This window comes from Bombyx mori, chromosome 8 (assembly GCF_030269925.1).
Source record: "Bombyx mori chromosome 8, ASM3026992v2".
NCBI lineage: Eukaryota > Metazoa > Arthropoda > Insecta > Lepidoptera > Bombycidae > Bombyx > Bombyx mori.
In genome coordinates this window covers 3,972,692-3,995,265 of record NC_085114.1, presented here as the reverse complement: position 1 = coordinate 3,995,265, position 22,574 = coordinate 3,972,692, and the positions used below count along the sequence as shown (strand labels likewise).

The window sequence follows — 22,574 nt, the reverse complement described above, 5'->3', positions numbered from 1 at the left end:
TTCGATTATGTATTGCTGTCATATTTCGTAAATCACCTATTAAGATATAAATAATTATGATTAAAAATACTTGTTCAAGTAAAGAACTAGACATTTTCAAATTGCCAGATGGTTATACCTAACAATGTTTTCATATATGTACAAGTTCGCACAGTCTTCATTTTAAGGGCAACAATTTTATGTTTAGTTTTAAAACCCTAAATTAGTATTAGTATATAAAGAGTAGTCTTTAGTAAAGTAGTATTTGCCTCACTATTTAAAGTCGTCGTGGCCTAAGGGATAAGACGTCCGGTGCATTCGTGTTGAGCGCTGCAACGGTGTTCAAATCCCAAGCGGGTACCAATTTTCTAATGACAAATACGTACTCAACAAATGTTCACGATTGACTTCCACGGCGAAGGAATAACATCGTGTAATAAACATCAAACCCGCAAAATTATAATTTGCGTAATTACTGGTAGTAGGACCCCTTGTGAGTCCGCGCGGGTAGGCACCACCACCCTGCCTATTTCTGCCGTGAAGCAGTAATCCATTTCGGTTTGAAGGGTGGGGCAGCCGTTGTAACTATACTTGAGACCTTAGAACTTATATCTCAAGGTGGGTGGCGCATTTACGTCGTAGATGTCTATGGGCTCCAGCAACCATTTAACACCAGGTGGGCTGTGAGCTCGTCCACCTATCTAAGCAATAATATATATACATAACAGGTGTTCTTAAAATATCCTAGAGGTTTTTTCCTTCCTCTATTATTTTACTAGGCGCAAGTTAAATCCTAAACTAAATCCGTTTTATGTTTTAGAACTCCCGCCTGGCTACACAGTCGAGGAAGTCGAAATACCAGTGCCCTGGGGTCACGTCGCCGGCCGTTGGTGGGGACCGCGGAACATACAGCCCATGATCGCGATCCACGGCTGGCAGGACAACGCCGGAACTTGGGACAACCTCATTCCCTTGTTACCGGTTAACACCTCGGTCCTCTGCATAGACTTGCCGGGTCACGGCCACTCCTCTCACTACCCCAAAGGTATGATTTACTACGTTTTCTGGGACGGAATCGTTTTGATCCGACGAATCGTGAAGCACTTCAAATGGGAGAAGGTACAGTTGATGGGACATTCCCTGGGCGGCGCCCTGAGCTTCATGTACGCGGCCTCGTTTCCCGACGATGTCGATAAGATTATATGCATCGATATCGCGAGTCCGGCTGTAAGGGAACCGTCTAATATGGTCAAAACAGCCGGATGGGGTATGGACAAGCTGCTCGAGTATGAAACATTGAAGGAAGATAAGATACCGTGTTACGAATACGAGGAAATGATAGATATAGTATGCGATGCGTACAAAGGATCCGTTTCGAAGCGTAACTGCCGCGTGCTGATGAGACGGGGCATGATGCCGACCCCGGCGCATATGAACAAGAAGGGTTACTTCTTCAAAAGGGATCCGCGCTTGAAAGTGGCAGGGTTGGCGATGATGTCGATCGAGACCGCTTTAGAGTTCGCCGGCAAGGTCAAGTGCAAAGTGCTGAATTTGAGGGCGTTGCCCGGCCAGGGCTGGGAGAGGCTAGATTATTACATGAAGGTAGTTGAAAAATTGAGAGAAACCACCGATGTCCAGTACGTCGAGGTGCAGGGAACGCATCACGTTCAATTAGAATCGCCCGAAAACATCGTTGAACTCATAGAAGAGTTCTTAGAGCTTTATTAAAAAGCGATTGACTCGCGCTAAATATCTCATTAATGTGATACGAATTGTGATTTTACGTACGCTGTAGTTAACAGTTAATAGCTTATTTTATGCAAGCTGTAAATTAGAGTAATTATTACTCGTTTATAGTTTAGCTTGTTGGCATCCGAATTGGAGCTAAAAGTAACGACATGTGTTTTGATTGTAGTTTTGATATTTATTCAAGAAATAATATAATATAACATAAATGTTATGCGCATAAATATATAAATAATGTACTTTTGTGTAAATATGTTGTACTTTGAGAGTGACTACATGATGATACTAAATAAGGTATTTACAAATAAAATGATTACATACTTTTAAACGACAAAAGAAAATATGTTTCGGATGAATTAAAATAATTTTAGTAGCACAGCATTAGATTAGTAGACGTTCTGAAGTTGTCATGTCAAGCAACCGTGTCGGGATTCAAATCCTGGAGAGTGATACATTTTTTTCCAAGGAAGGATATCATTAAGGAATCAAATCGTGGAATAAAAATCACATTGTAGTCGTATTCTGAACTCGTAACTATAGGTACACTATTTACTTCATCATGCATGCATTTAATGCATCATGAATCACTCATCAATTCAACAAAATCAAGAGTGCGATCCCACGACTCAAGCATGGTGACGGAATGATAATGTCTGATGTCTATGGGCCATAACCACTCGACATCCAAATGGGCAGTAAGTTCTTTAACAGTGTGCTTAGTGCGACTTTTTTAACGTTCTCCGATAGCGTAAATGCTAATTCAAATTTGTATGCCGTTGAAACAACGGCCAACGTTCCAATTCCATACAAATTTGAGTTAACTTTTACGCTATCGAGAAAGTTAAAAAACTCGCATTAAGGACACCGGACACGGATTGGAAGGAGGTAGTTTGAGAATTTATAATGCAATTTTTTATGGGAAAATGTTGTAAGATTCGGAGTACTTTATCGTAATCTTGTACGTCGGTCGCTGGTAATTAGCAACGCGTTACAAAGTCTACAACCCGTTTGTTATCATATCGCACCTTTAGGATTGAAGTAGCTTAATCCAAAATTCTTGTTTTTTTTTTTGTAAACGTCTAAAATGTAATTAAAGAATTGTAATTTTATAGTTTCGATTTTAAAGCGCGCATACCTTATAGTTTAAGTTAAGACGGAAAGTGAATTATGTCCTTTTGTAGGCAAAAATTAAAATGTTTAACTTGGAATTTAAAAAATTTCATTTTGTTAACTTATAGAACACATGTTTGTTGATAAGTCGTTCGAAGTATAAAACTCATTTTCTTAAAACTTTTAGTTACGCCACTTCAATTCAATATTTTTTTTCCTACCTATGCTGATAGCCTTGAGAGGCTATTTCAGCTTCACCTCAACATGTAGGTGAGCTCACGGGGCTCAAACCGGAAGTGTTGCTAATACTGGCCCAAGCAAGAGCAGCGCTTCGCAGAATCTACCACCGGTACGGCAACGCGCCCCACTGAGAAGATCCGGCGAGAAACTCAGCGGGCTGTGTCTATGGGTTAATTTACTCGTCGAGCCCTTCGTCGCAAGGATTCGACGAGAACGGTGACTGGGCAATTCTAAATGTGCAATATCGTTTAGATACAGTGCTAGCGTATAGTGCTCTAGATGTCACTACGGGGTGAGTTAGGTTTAAATTAATTGACCCAGTGAACGTGACCAATGATTAAAAGAAACGACTGTTTTCATTACTTTAAATCGAATACGCTGAATCACAGCTCATTATGTATGCTTGAAGTGCACTACCGTTAATACTGCGTCGTTGAAATTGAAATTTCTGGCCAATGTCACGTAAAGAAAAGTCTTTGTTTTAATATTATATTCAGGTTGATGGTTTAAGAAAACTGTGATTTTGCTCGTAAAGGAGCTTGCTCGAGGCAGTGATTTGAGTGTTAGCCATATTCGGATAATTACTTTTGTATGTTACATAGAATTTAGTAATTGATCATGCTGCATATAATAACAAAAGTATCCTAAATTCCGCCATTTTAAAATCGTTGTTGGGTAGTAAGTATTCATTCGTAAGTAGTTGCGGTTCGTAATAGGTTAGAATTTTACGTACGTATTTCAATTTGGAATTGAAAAAGAAAAAGGTAAGTGGTTACTATATAGTGAGTATAATGTGTATTGTCCGCGCGCGAGCTCCGTGGATTTTTAAGGAATGTTACGTAATGAGCTAGTGTTGTAATTAGTCGATATAGCGCTATCGATACTAACACATCTTAAGCCTCCGTGCGAGTGTAAATTATAAAATAGTTATATGAGGGTATTATGTACTTGAAAAAAAAAAAAAAACAATTGATCACGTATGAATTTCATTTAATGAACTGATTTTTATTGAACAAAATGAACGTGAAATCTTCTTAATAACTCTCGCAATCAGATTAATCAGTAGTTGAAGAATTTGATGTACTCTCCTCACATACTTCAATAATAAATGATTCGACAAAGTCCTCCATTAATTCATCCTTTTGCCAGTAATATTCCTCTAATGCTAAGACATGTTTATTATGCTAGTGCTCGCCATTTCTTTTTCATCAAATTAAATAGCTATTTGCGCAAACAAAAAGACTTATAAGTGTAAGACTATTTATATTAGAAATCACACGTAATTAACGCTGCTATCGCAAAATTAAAAACAACGAGTCGGTAAGCATACTCTCACGTTAAGGTCAACACTAGTACTGGGAGAGAGCGGGATATGAAGCGACGGCCGGGCGCGGTGCACGCCCGCCCGCTTCCTCAGCCCCCGAATCCTCGGAGCTCGCGCGCGGAATATAAGTGCAATATTGATTATCGCACTAACTCTAATTTAATACGTAATTAAATTCAGAGGCCTTGAAGTCTACTGACGTTAGAGCGGGTTGCCATACGTAACGAGTTTACGAAGTGTTAACTATTGATACTCAGCTAAAGGACTGGATTTAAACTTAATATCGCTCCTGGGCACCGGAAAAAATCCGCATCCAGTGTAAAATAAAAATAACTCATTTATTAGAGAAAATTTATTATAATATTATGTTATATATTCCAAAATCTGAATTTTTCTATCAATTATAAATTAAGCACTAATGGCTCATAATTATATTACATAAAAAAAACACTAATAAAATTTCTTTAATTCCAGAAAATAGGAAAATCAACTGTTATTTTAAATCTCCAAGGAATTAAATTGATTATTAATTTTTACCAAAAGTGCCAAGATTATTCACGAAAATAATGAATGAATTCAATTTCTTGTATTCGCAATTAAACAGAAAGTTATTTATTAATAAAATTAATTAATAATATTGAGCAATGTTGAAAAGACTAAAAAAAAAATTTTCCATTCAAATTTTTTTTGTATATTTGCCACCCTGGGCACTTGCCCCGACTGCCCTTAGTGTAAATTCACCACTGCTCTGCTAATAAAATTAAAATTAAATAAAAAGCAATTCCATATGTGAACATAGAATGATTGGAGATATTATTAAAATTGCCATTTAACTATGATCAATGAAGAAATGATTGACTTCCACGGTGAAGGAATAACGAATCGTGTAATAAAAATCAAACCCGCAAAATTATAATTTGCGTAATTACTAGTGATAGGACCTCTTGTGAGTGAGAATAAAACTTATCATAAATCTTTTGTTTCAAAAATTAAACCATTACTGTAATGATTTTTTTTATTTGTAAATTTATTAACAACTGAATACATAAATTATATTGAATTTTGACAGGTAATTATGAAAATAAATATAAGTTTACGGTCATTAACACGATTATACATTACTTTATTACGATTTTATTCAATGAAAATATTTTAATGATAATTTTTTTCATTGAACGATTTATATATTTTTATCCTATCTTATCGTGAGAGCCTTGAGGCTATATCAGCGTAACCTTAACTAGTAGGTGAGTTCACGGGGCTCAAACCTGACGACGTTGCTAACACGAACACTAGCAAGAGCCGTGCTTCGCAGAATCTACCACCGGATCGGAAACGCGACCCACTGAGAAGATTCGGCAGGAAACTCAGTGGGCTGTGTCTGAGGGTTAATTTACTCGTCGAGCCCATCGTCGCAAGCGACGGGACGATCACCGGGATTGAAAGAGATCACGGCCCGCTGTCTATGGACTATTCAACCCATAGGCATCAACAACGTAAATGCTGCACCCCGAGACAAGTCTAATTTCTATAGTACAACGGCTGCCCTGCCCTTCAGACCGAAGTGTATTACTGCTTCACCGTCGACAATGAGAGGATGGTGGTACTTCCCCTAGCGGGCTCACGAAACGCCCTATAATCTTTTTTTTATTGCATAGATGGGTGGACGATTTCACAGCCCACCTAGTATTAAGCGGTTACCGGAGCCCATAGAGATCTACGACGTAAATGCTGCCACCCACCTTGACCATCACTTTTAATGGTGGTAGGACCTCTGGTGAGCCCGCACGGGTAGGTACCACCGCCCTGCCTATTTCTGCCGTGAAGCAGTAATGCGTTTCGGTTTGAAGGGTGGAGCAGCCGTTGTAACTATACTTGAGACCTTAGAACTTATATCTCAAGGTGGATGGCGCATTTACGTTTTAGATGTCTATGGGCTTTAGCAACCACTTCACAACAGGTGGGCTGTGAGCTCGTCCACCAATCTAAGCAAAATTAAAAAAAGGTATGAGTTTTAAGGTCTCAGTATAGTTATCGCCATGTTATTCCTCTATCGTTAGTCATTCGTCAACATGTGAGATTCGAACATTGTCATTGTCGCGTCATTCGATACGCGTATATAAGGTGTCTTAACCTTTAGGCTACGACGGAGAAAGCGTTAATATAGCACGCAATGTAACATTTCAAACTAAGCAGGAACGCATTACATTACGGGTGTACGAAATAAGAAATGAATTAAAATAATGTTGTCTAGGCATAAACAGCTCCTTCTGTCATGTTTATAGAACTCAATTTCATTTGAACAACCGTTGACATCAGAGCTATAGTTTTCGATTTCGACAAAGGTCTCTTTACGACCCTATTTATGTTCATCCGTAAAAACTGTAGTGTAGCCATTTTGTTTATATATATAATTTACTAACTCCTTCGTAAAAGGCTTCGCCCGCCTAAAAGCTAACTTTCCCAATTTAGAATTTTATTCAAATTCATTGAACGAATTATCATTGAATGCTTTGATTGATAAATTTTGACGTTGAGAGGACGATTTTTTTTTCTTGTGATAAAAAAGTCGGTGTGGAAATATTTTTTCTTTCGGGATAAAAAGTGGCCATGATCATCATCACTGTTATGACATAAAACTATCGCTTTAAAAAGCGCATTAAATCTCGTTACGACGTGAAAAAAAGACGAAATCAAATATTATTTTCCGGTTTCCCGTGGGCATTGAATGTTTTTTCGGAATAAAAAGTAGGCTATGTATGTCGCTTTCCTGACCTAATACTGTAACTTTAAAAACCAATATTGATTTGTTTTCGAAGTGAAAGAATGACAAACACACTCACATTTATAAAATAAACATGGATTGTTCATTGTTTTTTTTTTAAATATAATTTTAATATAATTGTTCCCGAATGCTCCAAGAATAAGGCTCGAAAATTGTATCTTTTTTTCCTATGGACAACTTATGGCTATCGTCTCGTGTACATATGCATATATATGTATTTATGCACGTGTTGAATTATGCATATATATGTATTTATGCACGTGTTGAATTCCCTAAGACACAGCACTTAAATATAATTTGTGTATTGTTTTCATGTTCATACGGGTTGTATATCCACCACTTTAATGTATGACCTCCATTATTTGTGTTGTGAAACTTGTATTGTATTATGTTCTCTTGTCGTCACGTATTAAAGTATCAAATTGAACGTTTCATGCAAACATATGCGAGCCAACGTGATGCTTCTTAAATTATCTTTGGTAGATTTTTTTTTTCTTTTTGTTATTTTTCTTTGTAAGATACAAGCTACAATATGATCGTCACCTAAATTAAAATATTTGTTGTAAGCGTTAAATGTTGTGATAGAATTAAAACGAATACAATAAGTAAACAATACCGTTTTAGTTACACTATTTATTATTTGTAATTAATTTATTTTTTCATTAATTTATTTGTAAAATTTCACAAAAATAAACATATGATGTTACAACAGACTTGAAGGCGTTTTTATTTCTTTCCACAATTCATCGGGCACGTTCCAGAAATGTATTTTTCAAATTCGTTCACGGTCCTCACCTGAAATTAGTTGTAAGGATTATTAATAGTTTAAACAAGAAAATAGAAACGGCCCGACTAGTTTAGGGTCCATTTTAAATGGTCACCAGAGAAACTGAGACTTTAGGTCGAAGACTCCTCCTTAGAAGAAGAAACCCCTTAAATCCCTCCTCCCTTTATCAAAGATTTGTAGTGAATATAACCAAATATTTGCATTAATTGACGGCATCGACATTTTTAACGACACGTGTCCTGGTCTCAAAAACAAACTAGTATCCAAGTTCCTTTGTTTATAGTTGATGAGGGAATGTTAAGTAGTTAACTCTTGTTTTCATGTTCTTTTCAATTATTATTTTTATGTCGTACTGTTACCATTTAAATTTAACCTATTTTTCCGCTGTTTGTAAAATTGTTGTAACATGTCATGGTGTGTTATATTATAAGAGATTGCTGTACATGCCTGTAACTGGCTTACATACCAGTACTTAATTTTATACATGTTAATTTTAAGCTTGAATGTTTTGTGTGTATTGCTGTTGGTGTGTCTAAATAAATAAATAAAGACTCCATTTTATAATGGCTCAAAGGACTAACATCGAGCGCCGTGCAGATTCACACCAGTTAAGTGGTTCACGTGTCTTTTTGTTTGAACGCACTCACGCGGCCTTCGCGGACAAGCTCTTGGCTCACTTGATGTTAATCGGGAGCATAGACACCACAAAAAAAAATTGGGGTACAACACGGGTAGGTACCACCACCCCGCCTATTTCAGCCGCGAAGCAGAAATGCGTTTCGGTTTGAAGGGTGGGGCAGGCGTTGTAATTATACTGGACCTTAGAACTCATATCTCAAGGTGGGCGGCGCATTTACATTGTAGATGTCTATGGGCTCCGGTAACCACTTAACACCAGGTGGGCTGTGAGCTCGTCCATCCAGCTAAGCAATAAAAAAAACAATATATTCAGCTCTTTTGGACGAATAGGTTGTCGACTACCGCTCTAAGGGGGTATGGAAGTATCAATTTTAATATAAAAAATTTTTTGTTTGTTAAAATTTTGAATTATCATAACATTATTTACAACAAATAAAATTAGAACCTTACTTCCAAACGTTTCGCATGATGTTTACACACCAATGTTAATTTATTGCCGATAGCGTTTTGTTTTATCAGCTTTTCATTGATCGAGCTCCACACATTATTCGCAGTCTTTAATAAATTCATATTGCCAAATATGTAGAAACCTGAAATAATATTGTATTTAAAACAGTTTTAATTATTTAGAAAATACTAACTTTTCTAATGAATATTTATTTATTTATTAATTCAACTTCATGCACAAAGTTACAATGGCGGATTTAATGTCTGAGGCATTCTTTACCAGTCAACCAAGGGTGGCGTAGAGTCCTGTGGTAGGTGTATTACTTTTTGCGAAAATAACAAAATTTATAATAATATTGTATTTGAATACAAACACATACACGGTACACATATATATCATCACATACAACATACAAACTATAATTGTTCTATATTAGCGTTTTTTTGTTTGGTCGTTCATATCGTTTTTGTCATAGTTCCATCAACGTAAGCTAGATGGCGCCCCAAATTTTTATATATTATTCATCCCATGTCCTAAACATTAACTACATTTAAGACGACGCTCGGTCAACGCAAGGTTGTCTCCACAGTACCACAGGTCACCACATATCTTTCGAAATGTCTATCGCAGCTGTTTTGCGTACGATAACTCTGAAGGATCACTTAAATTGGTTTGTACACGGACAAAAGCAAGGTTGTATGTCATAGGCGGGTTAACTCACTATAGTATGGAGGATAGAAGTAAGGAGCACCGACTCAGTGTATTAAAAAGTGTCCGCTGAAAGAAAGACAACTAAGATGGCGCCACTGTAGCAAATGGAAAGATTTTAAAAACATCGCCATAAACTACCACACTTCACTTCAATCCAGCACACTTCACTCTGTTCAAAGCTGCTATATTCATATCATTTCCACTTCTTACACTAGCACTATTTTGGCGAGCCTTCGAACAATAATTTGCTGTTTACAGGTGGACATTTTTTGAACTTATTCTTTATACAAAATGGTGCTCCTTACCTCTACCCTCCATAACAATATATATAACAACATATTTTACCTTCTCTAGCTCTAGATAGAGCCACGCAGATCCTATTGGTGGCATTCAGGAAGCCAATCTTGCCGTCCTTGTTACTCCTCACAAGAGACAATATCACTATCCTGCTCTCTTCGCCTTGGTAATTATCGACGGCCGTTATCTTTATATCGCGTAGCGAATTGTACTTTAAGCTCAACTGAAAAAAAAAGTAAACATGTCTTGAGTCGAGTTCATTGTTACGAAAATGTTGGTCAAACTTGATATCTAGGGAAGCTATGTTGGTCAAACTTGATATATACGGAAGTTATTCTGCCGTGAAGCAGTAATGCGTTTCGGTTTGAAGGGTGGGGCAGCCGTTGTAACTATACTGAGACCTTAGAACTTATATCTCAAGGTGGGTGGCGCATTTACGTCGTTTTGAAGTCGTCGTGGCCTAAAGGATAAGACGTCCGGTGCATTCGTATCTAGCGATGCACCGGTGTTCGAATCCCGCAGGCGGGTACCAATTTTTCTAATGAAATATGTACTTAACAAATGTTCACGATTGACTTCCACGGTGATGGAATAACATCGTGTAATAAAAATCAAACCCGCAAAATTATAATTTGCGTAATTACTGGTGGTAGGACCTCTTCTGAGTCCGCACGGGTAGGTACCACCGTCCCGTCTATCTCTGCCGTAAAGCAGTAATGCGTTTCGGTTTGAAGGGTGGGCAGCCGTTGTAACTATACTGAGATCTTAGAACTTATATCTCAAGGTGTGTGGTGCATTTACGTCGTAGATGTCTATGGGCTCCAGTAACCACTTAACACCAGGTGGGCTGTGAGCTCGTCCACTCATCTAAGCAATAAAAAAAAACAATATGTGTGCAATTCACACGTGGTAGAAGTGAAACCTTCCAAAATTAAAATACAATTATCCTAAACGTCTTAAGTATATGTAAAATTTTGTCATTAGTAAATAATTGTAAGGTAGCGCCCTCTGTGAATTGATATTTTAATTTCACGTATAATCCTAAATTAAAATTCACTACAAGAGCTTTCATACACACGTTAGTATTAAAAAATCTCACAGATGGCGCTGTATTAAATAGTATGTATATTTCTGTCTCATTCTTTGCTGGCTTCATCCTTCACATTTTTGTATTTGTGTCTCTTACCTGTCGTTTTTTCCGTTGCATCCGGTTTGAAATCACAACGATTCTAAAGAAGTTTTCACTTCAAAAAAGTTATGTTGCTCAAACTTGATATCTAGGGAAGTTACGTTGATCAAACTTGATATCCAGGAAAGTTACGTCGGTCAAACTTGATATCTAGGGAAGCTACGTTGGTCAAACTTTTTTTTTTTTTTTTTTTTTTTTTTTTTTTTTTTTTTTTTTTTTTTTTTTTTTTTTTTTTTTTTTTTATTGCCCTTGTAGGCAGACGAGCATACGGCCCACCTGATGGTGAGTGGTTACCGTCGCCCATGGACTTCAGCAATGCCATGGGCAGAGCCAAGCCGCTGCCTACCGACAAAACTTGATATCAACCAGACAAAGAGCGAGAACCGACCCACGACCCTCCCCTCAGCTGTTAAGAGCGCTCGCTTAGCATCGCCGGGTCAGTCATATAAAGTAAGAATATGAAAACACCCACCTGCTTTATTAATGACACTTGTTCCATATAAGTAGACAGTATAGTCACTTCGTGAGCCAAATATTTCATTTGTCGTAAATAATTCGCCAAGACCACGCACCATCTGGCTTCAAAGGTATTTCGGTGACTCCAGCTCCCTTCCAAACCCTGAATGAAAGGAATATGGACGCTTAACATTGCGCCTTATACGCTTTCTAATACATGAGTCGACTATTATCAAAGCCGGCAATGTGACTTTTGGACAATGATTGGTAAATCAGAAAAACGAATTATTGACTTTGTATTCCATTGGCAGTCACAAAACTCTTCTGAACGACATCTTAGATAAATAACAGGTTAAGTATTTACCTTTATTTAATGCAGGTTTTGAACCGTATTCTTTGAAGGAGACGATTATATTCAAATCAATCTGTATTGACATATCAATAACATTTTTTTTAATCCAAATGCACAGATTGCCACCTTTGATAATAGACGACTCACATATTAAAATGAAAAGGCTTCCCGAAAAAAAATATTAGTTAACACGTTGACTGCCGTGGAGGTCACCGGTGCCCTACGTGGCGCACTGAAGTAATTATATCGATTCTTCTTACTAAGGCGCCGGAAGATCTAGAAGATTCTAGGAAAAACGAATCCGAAGATACCGAGAATGAATCTATTTCTAAGATACCTATAAGACTAAAACATACATTAACAAACAAAAGAAGGCAAGGTTAGGCAATCCAGGACCTTAGTAACAGAAATCAAGATAATTACTACAGTGCGCCACGTAGGGCAAAGGTGACCTACATGGTAGTCAAAGGGTTAAGGGTATAATTTGTATTATAATAACAAAAAAATAAATTGCGTGGCAGCCCTGACGGGCGACCGGAGTTAATTATTTAAAAGTGCTACCATTTGTCAGTTATCGTATGTTTTTTTATTATTATATTACGAAGATATTTAATTTTAAAATCATATCATTTAGAGAAAGCATTCAGTTAAATGACTAAACATTTTTTTAAACTACGTTTTTCTTGATTGATGGATGAGCTCACGGCCCATCTGGTGTTAAGTGGTAACCGTAGCCCATAGACATCTACAACGTAAATGCCGCCAACCTCAAGACGTGAGTTGTAATGTCTCAGTTTTAACAGGACAACGGCTGTCCTACCATTCGAACCGAAACGCATTACTGCTTCACGGCAGAAACAGGCAGGGTGGTGGTGCCTACCCGTGCGGACTCACAAGAGGTCCTACCACCAGTAAAGTTACGGGCAAAAGCTAGTACAGTATATACCGGACCTCGGTATCTTCTAGGACTTCGTGGGTGAAGAAGTATAGATTATCGGCCATCCCCCTGACGTCCGGGTAGTTGTACACGTCCGGGTGCGAGTCTAGGGCAGGGTACACGGTCGGCACCAGCAGCTCGGCGACACGCGGCCTCATGCGGCGCTGCACTGTGAGCACTCGAGCGTGTACACCGTTCCTAATCATTCGTTCGAACAGAGATACCTCCAGGTTGTATCGCTTCGCTAGGATATAGTTAGCGGCCGTAGGACGAAGTTGCTTGTGGTCACCTGGGATAAAAAAAACAACAACTTATAAAGACCAAGAGACGTCACACGATCGCCGCCATACCCTTTGAGACATGAGGTCAGTCTCAATTGTGTTCATAGCGGTTGTCCGACACTTCAAGCTGGCACGTATGAAATTCACGTGGCAGTAATAAAAGGATTTCGCTAAAAAGTATATAACTACTCTTGAGGATGTCGTAAGCGAGATGTTTTTGTGATGGCTACCCGTCACAGATCACAATTTCGTCTGCCTTAACTCTACCAATGCTCTATCAATATTAAATGCTGACATACTGTTGACGGAAGCATAACAACTAGTCATCCATGTACAGTGTCGACTCTTGTAGAGCCAAACACATTTTGTGGACAGAACTACATTCCCGATCCTGCGGCCCGTATGGTAAGCAGTCGTCGTCACCCAAAACACGTCATTTCGGATCCTCCCGATCCAATAACGGTGCTTTTAGGTACCTCAAGCACCGGTCACAGGGCTCGACGAGTAAATTAGCCCTCAGACATAGCCTACTGAGTTTCTCGCCGGATCTTCTCATTGGGTCGCGTTACCGATCCGGTGGTAGATTCTGTGAAGCACTGCTCTTGCTAGGGCCTATGTTAGCATCACTCTCTGTTTGAACCCCGTGAGCTCATCTACTAGTTCGGCGAATCTAGAATAACCCCTCAAGGTTACTAGAATAGGTAGATAAAAAAAAAAAGTGGGCAGAAAGTACATTTCGCGGGACATCCTAGCCGCCCATGCTTCACGTCTTAAGATTTGTTACATATATTTTCATAACGACATTGTTAGGGAATTACTCGCTTAAGTTTCTGCAAACTCTGGCTGTAAGCTCTAGGTTACCGGGGCCGTGAACAAATTGATAAAAAATGAGAACAATATTATAAGTACGATACCTATCAGTATCAGGTGCTGACAGTCGTTGGTCAGAGAAGCGACGATGTGAGCCTCTAAGACTTCGGCTGCTTCTTCAATTATCACTGGAAATAAAGAAATTAGTTTAAAAAGATTATGCCACAACTCCACTATTAGGGCTATTCCACCAGTACTATAAACCAATGATTTAAAGCGATTTCCTTGGGCAGGATATAAGATTTTAAAGTTGATTAAGAAACGTCTTCACATCTCTCACTCTTTACCCCCCAGTTATCCAGCGTTGTTGGTCACCGGAATTCACATTCAGATCAGCCGATGTGGTACATTACCAATTTATTTATTTATTTATGCTTAGGTGTTTGGACGAGCGCACGGCCCACCTGGTGTTAAGTGGTTTCGGGAGCCCGTAGACATCTACAACGTAAATGCCGCCACCCACCTTGAGATATGAGTTCTCAAGGTCTCAGTATAGTTACAACACTGCTTCACGGCAGAAATAGGCAGGGTGGTGGTGCACCTACGCACAACGTGATTGACCCAGGTATTTTATTTTAGGCATCGTGTGCCGCGATTGGCTTGCAGTTATGTATTACTAGATATTACATTGATAAATTGAATAAATGATGTTTAAATTAAATTTGTATTTATTGTTTTCTTTTCAAAATGATCATGGGGGCTCTAATATGACAGATGCTGCCGCTGGTTTAAGGCGACGTCCGCCCACTGACCTACGGACTGGCGCAGCGTGGTCAGCAGGTCGCGTCTCCGGGCCGCCGCGCTGGTGGTCGCGCCCACCACCCGGACCTTCTCCATTACGGCGGCATCAGTCAACGTCGTCACCTGTTCCAACTCCTGATTCAACGTCTTGTGCTTTTCCTGGAATAAATAGTCTATTTATACTTAATAACGAGTGGTAATTTGATTAGGATCTGCAAAAGAAGGGTATGAAAGTGTATCGACGCTTGAAAAGCAAACGTGACTAAGCGACAATAACTGCTGCATACATAAACGATAGGCAATAACCATATTCGATGCGCAAAAAAAAAAAATATTTCTAGGTCTATTAAAATCATTTCAATCCTACTATACAGCTAGATTCGTTAAAATATTTTTTTTTTTCAGGTATTTCAACTTTAAATTAGTCTACTGTAAACACAGATAACCCTTAAAGTACACGCATTGTCGCTTAGCCACGTTTGCCTTTCAAGCGTCGATATATAATGTATGATAGGCATGTATGAAAAGAGAGGACATACTGCACCAACCCAAAATAGTGAGATAAGAACAAGAAACAGTATTACTATTTTCCTGATTCACGTCTACGTAAGTACAAAAATTGTTTACTGGTTGTCATGGCAACGGAGCATGAGTGAGTCGCAGCGCCATCTATGTCTTAGCGCGGCACGTTTATCGATTGCGTTCTCGTCCAAATTGCTCGAATTGTATTGAAGATGACTACGTCGTTTCTTTGTAGTGCGTTAAATTAAAATAATAATTGTATTAATAATTATCAATTCGCAAACACAAAATCTTCGGAGAAAGTACTAAATTGCTCGAAATATTCTGTCAGGTACTGGATAGGACTGTTTTGTGTCGGAGCATCGTAAAAAACTGAGTTTAGAATAAATTCAAATCAAAATCAACGGGACCAGATGAACAATTAAAATCAACAACAAAAAAAATACGGATGTGGCTAACTAAAACTTTGTGTAGAGGTTTTTTAATTGTCTATTAAGTATTTTAATTTTTCGATAATTAATTAATTAATTAACGAATAAATAAATAAATTATCAATGAAATTAATATTCATCACACAGCGATTCATAAAAATATAATAGAATTGTATATGTGCTAAGCTAAAATTTAACTTTAAACTAAAATGGTCAGTACATATAGTAAAGTGGCATTGTATCTATATTAAAGCACATGCAATTGTTTTTTTGTCTATTTATTTACAGTTATTACTCACCAAAAGCGTATTCATTTTCGACAGTAAGTTACTTTTAACACATCCAACTGTTTTGTAATAAAGTTGCCATCTTTGTTCTAATTTCAAACAGTATAGATCTTCAACTTTGTCTATGGTTAATTTTGGTTCATTGTAAATCTGGTATAGAGTACGGTATTTCTGCAAAAAAAATAACAGCAATATTTTTTTACTCATGAACAATCATTAAAAATAATAAAATATATTTTACATTTATTTAATTCTAATTCGAAAACCTTCAAGTTTAAATTAAATTGTTAATTAACCATTACATTTATTATTTGCCAATATCAGAAATATTAAAATGTAATATTTTTTTTAAATGCCTATTCTTGGAGTCTCCACTCCCAGGCTAATTAGAGTACAGACAATATGGCGTATTCTGAACCTGCATGGATAGGTACTACCATCTCTCCTATTTCTTCCGTGAAGCAATTCAGGTGATTTATAAAAGAGATAGTTTATCTGTGTTGATCTCATTGAGATTTGTTACCACAGATTATATTTTAATATATTTGTGAACAAACATTTTGTAACTTCATATGATACCTTTACCTTAAAACAATCCAATCGACTTTTAACTTTATCAATCTGTGCTTTAAACTTATCCACCATTTGCTTTCTTTCCTCTGCATCATCAGTTATATCTTGAACATATTTTATGCTGTTTAACATTGAATCTATTTCCTTTAAAGCATAATGTTCTGAAAATACACTTTCTAGTATATCTGTGCTAGATTCGTCTAAATTTTCCCAATCGTCACTTGTGTCCGGTTCAAAAGCTCCATTGTCACAACCAAACAGCCAATCCAATACGGAATCACCTTTTGAACTCTTCAATTCATAACTCTTACCATCAATCTTCAGGAATGGTCTAATGCATTTATATGAGAGCACCTCTCTTTCGCATAACTCAATCTCGCTCTGAACTTCACACATTTCTTTAAAAACCCTTTCTATTTCCGCCCTCTTAGTCCCATACAAATATGAATACTTAGATTTGACCCCCATCCTGGCGTTGTGTAAGCTATACCGCTCCAAAACCTTACTTTTACTTTGGCTTCCTAATCTGACTATACTTTGGGTCACAGAGAGCAATCCCTCCAAGAATTGATCAAGGGCGTGATTTGTATAACAAATAATCAACATCGGTGTGCCTTCTAGGGATAAATTTCTGAGTAGCGTTGAAGCAATTTTGACCCCTAAAAACGTTTTTCCGGTACCAGGAGGACCTTGGATGACGGCGAACTCTTTGGTCAAAGCGAATTTGTATGCATTTAACTGAGATTCGTCTAGGCCTATTGATTCATCTGGCCATAGGTCTGGTCGCAAGACTGGGAATTGTATTTCTTCAGTACACCCTGGTTCGGTTATGGCGTATCGCGTATCAGAGTTCAAATATCTTGGTGGTTGAGTTTCATTCTGTAAATTATCGACAAGTGATTCAATCGAACTAATTGAGCCTCCTCTTTATTTCATCTGTTTCCTTTAAATATATAAATAAGTTGCGTTTTCTCGATATAAACACTAACCTATGTCGCTCACTAAGCAACTTGTAATATGCACAGAATTTTCTATTTCTGCATGAAAAAAGGACAATCTAACCTCACTACAAGTGAAGTCAAGTATAACTACTCGGCGAGCTACTAGACGGGCATATGGTACAGCTAGGGGTTAGCTACTTAATGTCGCCCATAGGCGTCAGCAATGCCAAGCTGTTATTTACCATTGAGAACCCTCTTCAAAGATTTTTTGAACAATAAGATGCGATAGCAAGGCCAAAGTATATGATAAAAAATATATCTGGATTATGCATGAACGTAACGGTTTCAGATCATATGGATGAACTTTGCTTCAACGGCTAGTGATGCGATTGTGAAAAGGAGATGGCGGATCATCTAGAACCATCAGAGCACTCCCGTGGAATACATGGTGCAAACATTTGAAAGAAACGAAATCACTCTAAAGACTCCGAGGATTCAAATGGTCTTGTGCTCCTAGCATTGCTGATGTTCATATCCAACAATCATACCTACAAAATGTAACAGAGACATGAGGTCTCAATTACGTTAGCAGACTATACGTCAAGCTAAGAAGCATTACTGCTTCTCGAAATAAAAGTTTCGTGTATCTCTTTTATTATAAATTATTTTTGGAACGAAGTTCCTTATCGCGCGTTGTGAAAGGGGGCTAGACGGAAAAAATTCTTACGAAAAGTTGTCACGACACTTTTTAGATCCGTCATTCTGACCAATCAACGTGTAGGCGCTTATCGCGTGACATTGCTCGTATCCGATTGGTCCGCGTAATGAGTACAGTTTCTCGAGATAGCGTTTCAACAATAATAATTTAGTTCATAGTATTGTTTTTTCTTCTTCATAATGCCGTAATTTATTATTATAACTTAAACAAAAATTACAATTCCTTCACTAATTAATCGAAAGGAACTTCGTTCCATCCGGGTGTCCCTTGACACCTCTGAAGTTTTTTTTTTTCTCAAAATATTAAATTCAGATTACATACGTCCACATCCACAATGTATTTCTTCATGGGAAGCTCGTCAGGTCTTGAATTTTGTAAAACTTTAAGCACTCTATGGTAAGGCTCAAAAAATACTTCGCTTTCAACCATTAAATATGCTTCTGAGAATATTTTATTGGATACTGGATTTTGAAAGGCTACAGCAATCTGTAAATGAAAGTGTTTTATAAGTAGGCAATAAATTCTAATGTAATGAATGTCTTATTTTGGAGCCTGCCACTACTATTTTTTCGCATATGTATTCAATGCTTAATGTCAAATAGGCTGGCCGTAAGCTACGCAAGCCAAAAACAGAATAGAGATAGATAGATATATAAGGCATCATGGCATCATCTGACAGCCGTCTGGTGTAGTGGTAAGTGACATGGTCACTACATAAGGGGGTCGCGGGTTCGAATCCCGCCAAGGGAAGATATTTGTATGATAAATATAAATGTCTTTATAATAAAAATCTTACATTTATTTCCGTTATCTGGTACCCGTAACACAAGTTCTCTACGAACTTATAACGGGACCAGTTAACGTGGCGTGATTGTTAGTAAATATTTATTTATTTATTATCTTATAAAGGCAAACAAAAAACGTAGTTTTCAAACAAAATTATCTTAAATGTTCATCATTAATTAAGCATTATAATAAACCAAAGTCCCATTAAGAATTAGATTATAAAGCTATTACACAAACGATTTTTTAATTTATTAAAAACTTTCTGTCAACTAAATACTCACATAGCCTTCAGCCAATAAACTATAACTAGAGTCCAGTACAGTTGCGCACAATATCGTTTCAAAATTATCATTTGTGAACAGTAAAAGTGACCCAAACATCAGTTGCTTGGTGTACTTTAGTGTTGTGTTGTTGATTGTACTTTGGTTGTATCGCTCATTCCATGCTATATCGACTAGGTACCCTATTTTGTTGTTTGTCACATAGTTACGGATTATACGAACTTTTGGATGTATTCTGAAAAGAAACAGTACTATAAATATTTTTTGTTGGTCTTACATGGATGAACATAAGATTTAACAAGAAGATTATGAGCAATTCCTGACCTGATATTTTCGTGTTTTCTTTTAGAAGGATTTTCCATATATTTACCTAAAAATTAGATATATTCTACAAAGTTGTATATAGTACTAGCTGACCCGGCAAACATTGTTTTGCCATACATAAGATTTCTAGGGAATTTCTAGGGTAGAAAAAAAAACTAACTTATTGTAAGTGTGTAAGGATGTGGTAAATGAGTGAAAGAGGTATGTAGTGCTGTGAACGATGAGGGAATATATAATAAAAATAACAAAACCTCATTCAACCACATAATACCTCATTATAACAAAAAAAAATGTCCAAATAAAAAAAATATGTTAGGGGTGGACAACCCTAATCACTTAGGGGTATGAAAAATAGATAGTAGCCGATTCTCAGGCTTACTGAATATGCATAAAAAATTTCATGAGAATCGGTCAAGCGGTTTCGGAGGAGTATGGGAACGAACATTGTGACACGAGAATTTTATATAATAGAAGAATATATTTCTATATTTAACAAGATTGTCCCGTTGCTTGTGTTCTTTTATTAATATCTTTAGTTATGTTATAATATATACTATGTACTATCAATGGGTGTACATACCTTCACAACAGTACTTTTTTCCCTACCTAAACTGATAGCCTTGAGAGGCTAAATCAGCATAACCCAAGAAAATCAGTGGACTGTACCTATGGGTTAGTTTACTCACCGAACCCTTCGTCATAAGCGACGGGTTCGACAAGAATTGTATTGGTGCTTGACGTATATATGAGTTGCGTGAGATATAAAAGCATTTAGTGTATTGGGAGGATCCGAAATGACGTGTTTAGGGCGAAGTCGACTGTTTACCATTCAGTCTGCAGATATTTACAAGTATTCATTATTACGTAGCATTTGTATGGAAGTGTCTCAAACAGAAATTTATAAAACATGGAAATCTGAGTACAATTAAAGTAACATTAACATTAGGAGTAGTATTTTTACCAACTTATTCCATCTCTTAAAGGTCCAAAGTAATCTTCCCTTAACAATTTGAACTGAACATCCAGATAATGCTCCACATTTGGGTACGCTCCGTTGATTATGTTAGGTTTTAAATTAATATGATCAGTGCTCAGTAGGTCTCGTTGAGTCGGGAATATGTTTAGATTTCTGAAACTGTTCGGGTCTTCATTTATCCTTGTCTCATTTGTTATAGTCTGACCCTGGAAAAATTCAAGTAAAATATAAAGTCAGTTTCTTTGCATTTCAATATTTTTAGAACATACATAAATAAAATAATATAATTTTTTTAGTATTAGATTTTTCTAAGACTTTTTTTAAACATATCTATTATTTTCAAATCAATCTTTTAAATCAAATGAAATCCTTTAAAATATCAAGTTTTTTAAACGTATCAAGTAGCCAGTATTTTCTATATAAATTTATTTTGTGCAAGTTGGTCGGTTGCCTGATATCAAAACATGTCAATTTGGATCCACTCAATGCTTTAGGTCCTAGGCGCTTTTGGGCATTCCAAGCACCAGTCACCATTTTCGCCACATAACTTAATCCACCAATACAACCCACTGAGTTTGTGGAGAGTATTAAGCGGTAGGCAGCAGCTTGGTTCTGCCCCTGGCATTACTGAAGTCCATGGGCGACGGTAACCACTCACCATCAGGTGGGCTGTATGCCTACAAGGGCAATAAAAAAAAGTTTCTGGTCTGATTTTCTTGATGGATTGCACTGCTCTTGCAAAAGCAGATGATAGTAAAGCTCTTTGATAACAGAGCTCACCCCACCTCACCTACACATTCAGTAAAGCCAGAATAGCCCCTTGTGCTACAGTAGGAAGGCAAAAAACTTATAAAAATTACAATCAGTTCTTAATGTATTTAACTGCTTGAAATATACTGATGCATTGTTATAAATTTTACTAGCTATCCTGTAAGGACAAATAAATAAAAAAATATATTTATATATAAAAATGAAATATATAAACGAAATCTTGACTTTTTAACCATATTGTAAAATAATACCTTTGAACTAAGTTCTTCAGCAAACCTTATCTTAATTTTTTCGATTCTGTCAAACAGTTCATTACTAAACCTTTCAGAATGCTCTTCCATAACTCCTAAAGCACTAATTTCAGTAGCTTCTAACAACTCAAAAATGTTTTGTAAATATTCTTCACTGTTCCCACCAAAATTAAGGATTCCTTCACACAATTCAACCATTTCAATAAAAAATCCCTCGGCATCATCCCACATGTGTGTATTCAATCTCTTTTCTACTATACGAACAGCTGGTAGATCAGTGATGTAGTTTTTCAAATTCAATAAAAACTTCGAATTTCTCAATCGTGTCCTGAGCATTGTAACAATTTTACTATTCTCGCCACTTCTCAAAGATTTGTAAATGGAAGCCAATATTTTTACGATTAAAACTATAAAATCGCCCTTTAGCTCTTCCTCGTCTAGAAGATTCCAAAAACCAGGTCTATGAGAGACTTCTAATGTTAAAATGGGTGGTTTCAATAATGATATATCGAGTAGCCTTTTGAAGCCAATTGGTTTCTTTTCTGTGTTTGTTTGTTTATGTGTAGGTTTTTTTGCAACATCTATGTCTTCTTCCTCGTCAGCAAATTGCGACGTTGTTGCTATTGATCTGGAATCTTCTACTACGGTACCATCAAACCAATCTATCCGCATTGTTGGTTTATCCATTATTAAGAAATTATTAATTTTATTTCACAAATTGTAATACTAAATGTTGTTTGTCGTAAGTTTCTTTACTACAATCAAACAAACAACAGCTGGTGTTCATTGACAACTACGAATTGTGTTGTTGTCAGTGTTCT

The 22,574-nt window shown here is 37.0% G+C and overlaps 2 protein-coding genes across 3 annotated transcripts in view; one reads left to right on the top strand and one right to left on the bottom strand.

The window, feature by feature from the left end:
- The window catches only part of LOC101737147 (probable serine hydrolase), a 21,266-nt gene extending 13,369 nt beyond the window's left edge, over positions 1 to 7,897 (top strand). For both annotated transcript variants that reach the window (XM_062669663.1, XM_004924082.5), the window contains exon 2: positions 800 to 7,897. In XM_062669663.1, coding sequence (XP_062525647.1) covers positions 895 to 1,707 — 813 coding nt within the window. In that variant the 5' untranslated portion in view covers positions 800 to 894 and the 3' untranslated portion in view covers positions 1,708 to 7,897. The remainder of the gene's footprint in view (positions 1 to 799) is intronic.
- LOC101746419 (NFX1-type zinc finger-containing protein 1) lies at positions 7,803 to 22,574 on the bottom strand. Its single transcript, XM_004924062.4, has 14 exons — positions 21,754 to 22,574; positions 20,721 to 20,937; positions 19,756 to 19,801; positions 19,432 to 19,666; positions 18,686 to 18,850; positions 16,718 to 17,584; positions 16,145 to 16,303; positions 14,904 to 15,051; positions 14,196 to 14,279; positions 13,015 to 13,289; positions 11,728 to 11,874; positions 10,115 to 10,289; positions 9,061 to 9,200; positions 7,803 to 7,979 (listed from the first exon to the last, which is right to left on the bottom strand). Exons 1-14 carry the CDS (start codon positions 22,438 to 22,440, stop codon positions 7,911 to 7,913), a joined length of 3,414 nt encoding a protein of 1,137 aa, XP_004924119.1. The 5' UTR covers positions 22,441 to 22,574; the 3' UTR covers positions 7,803 to 7,910.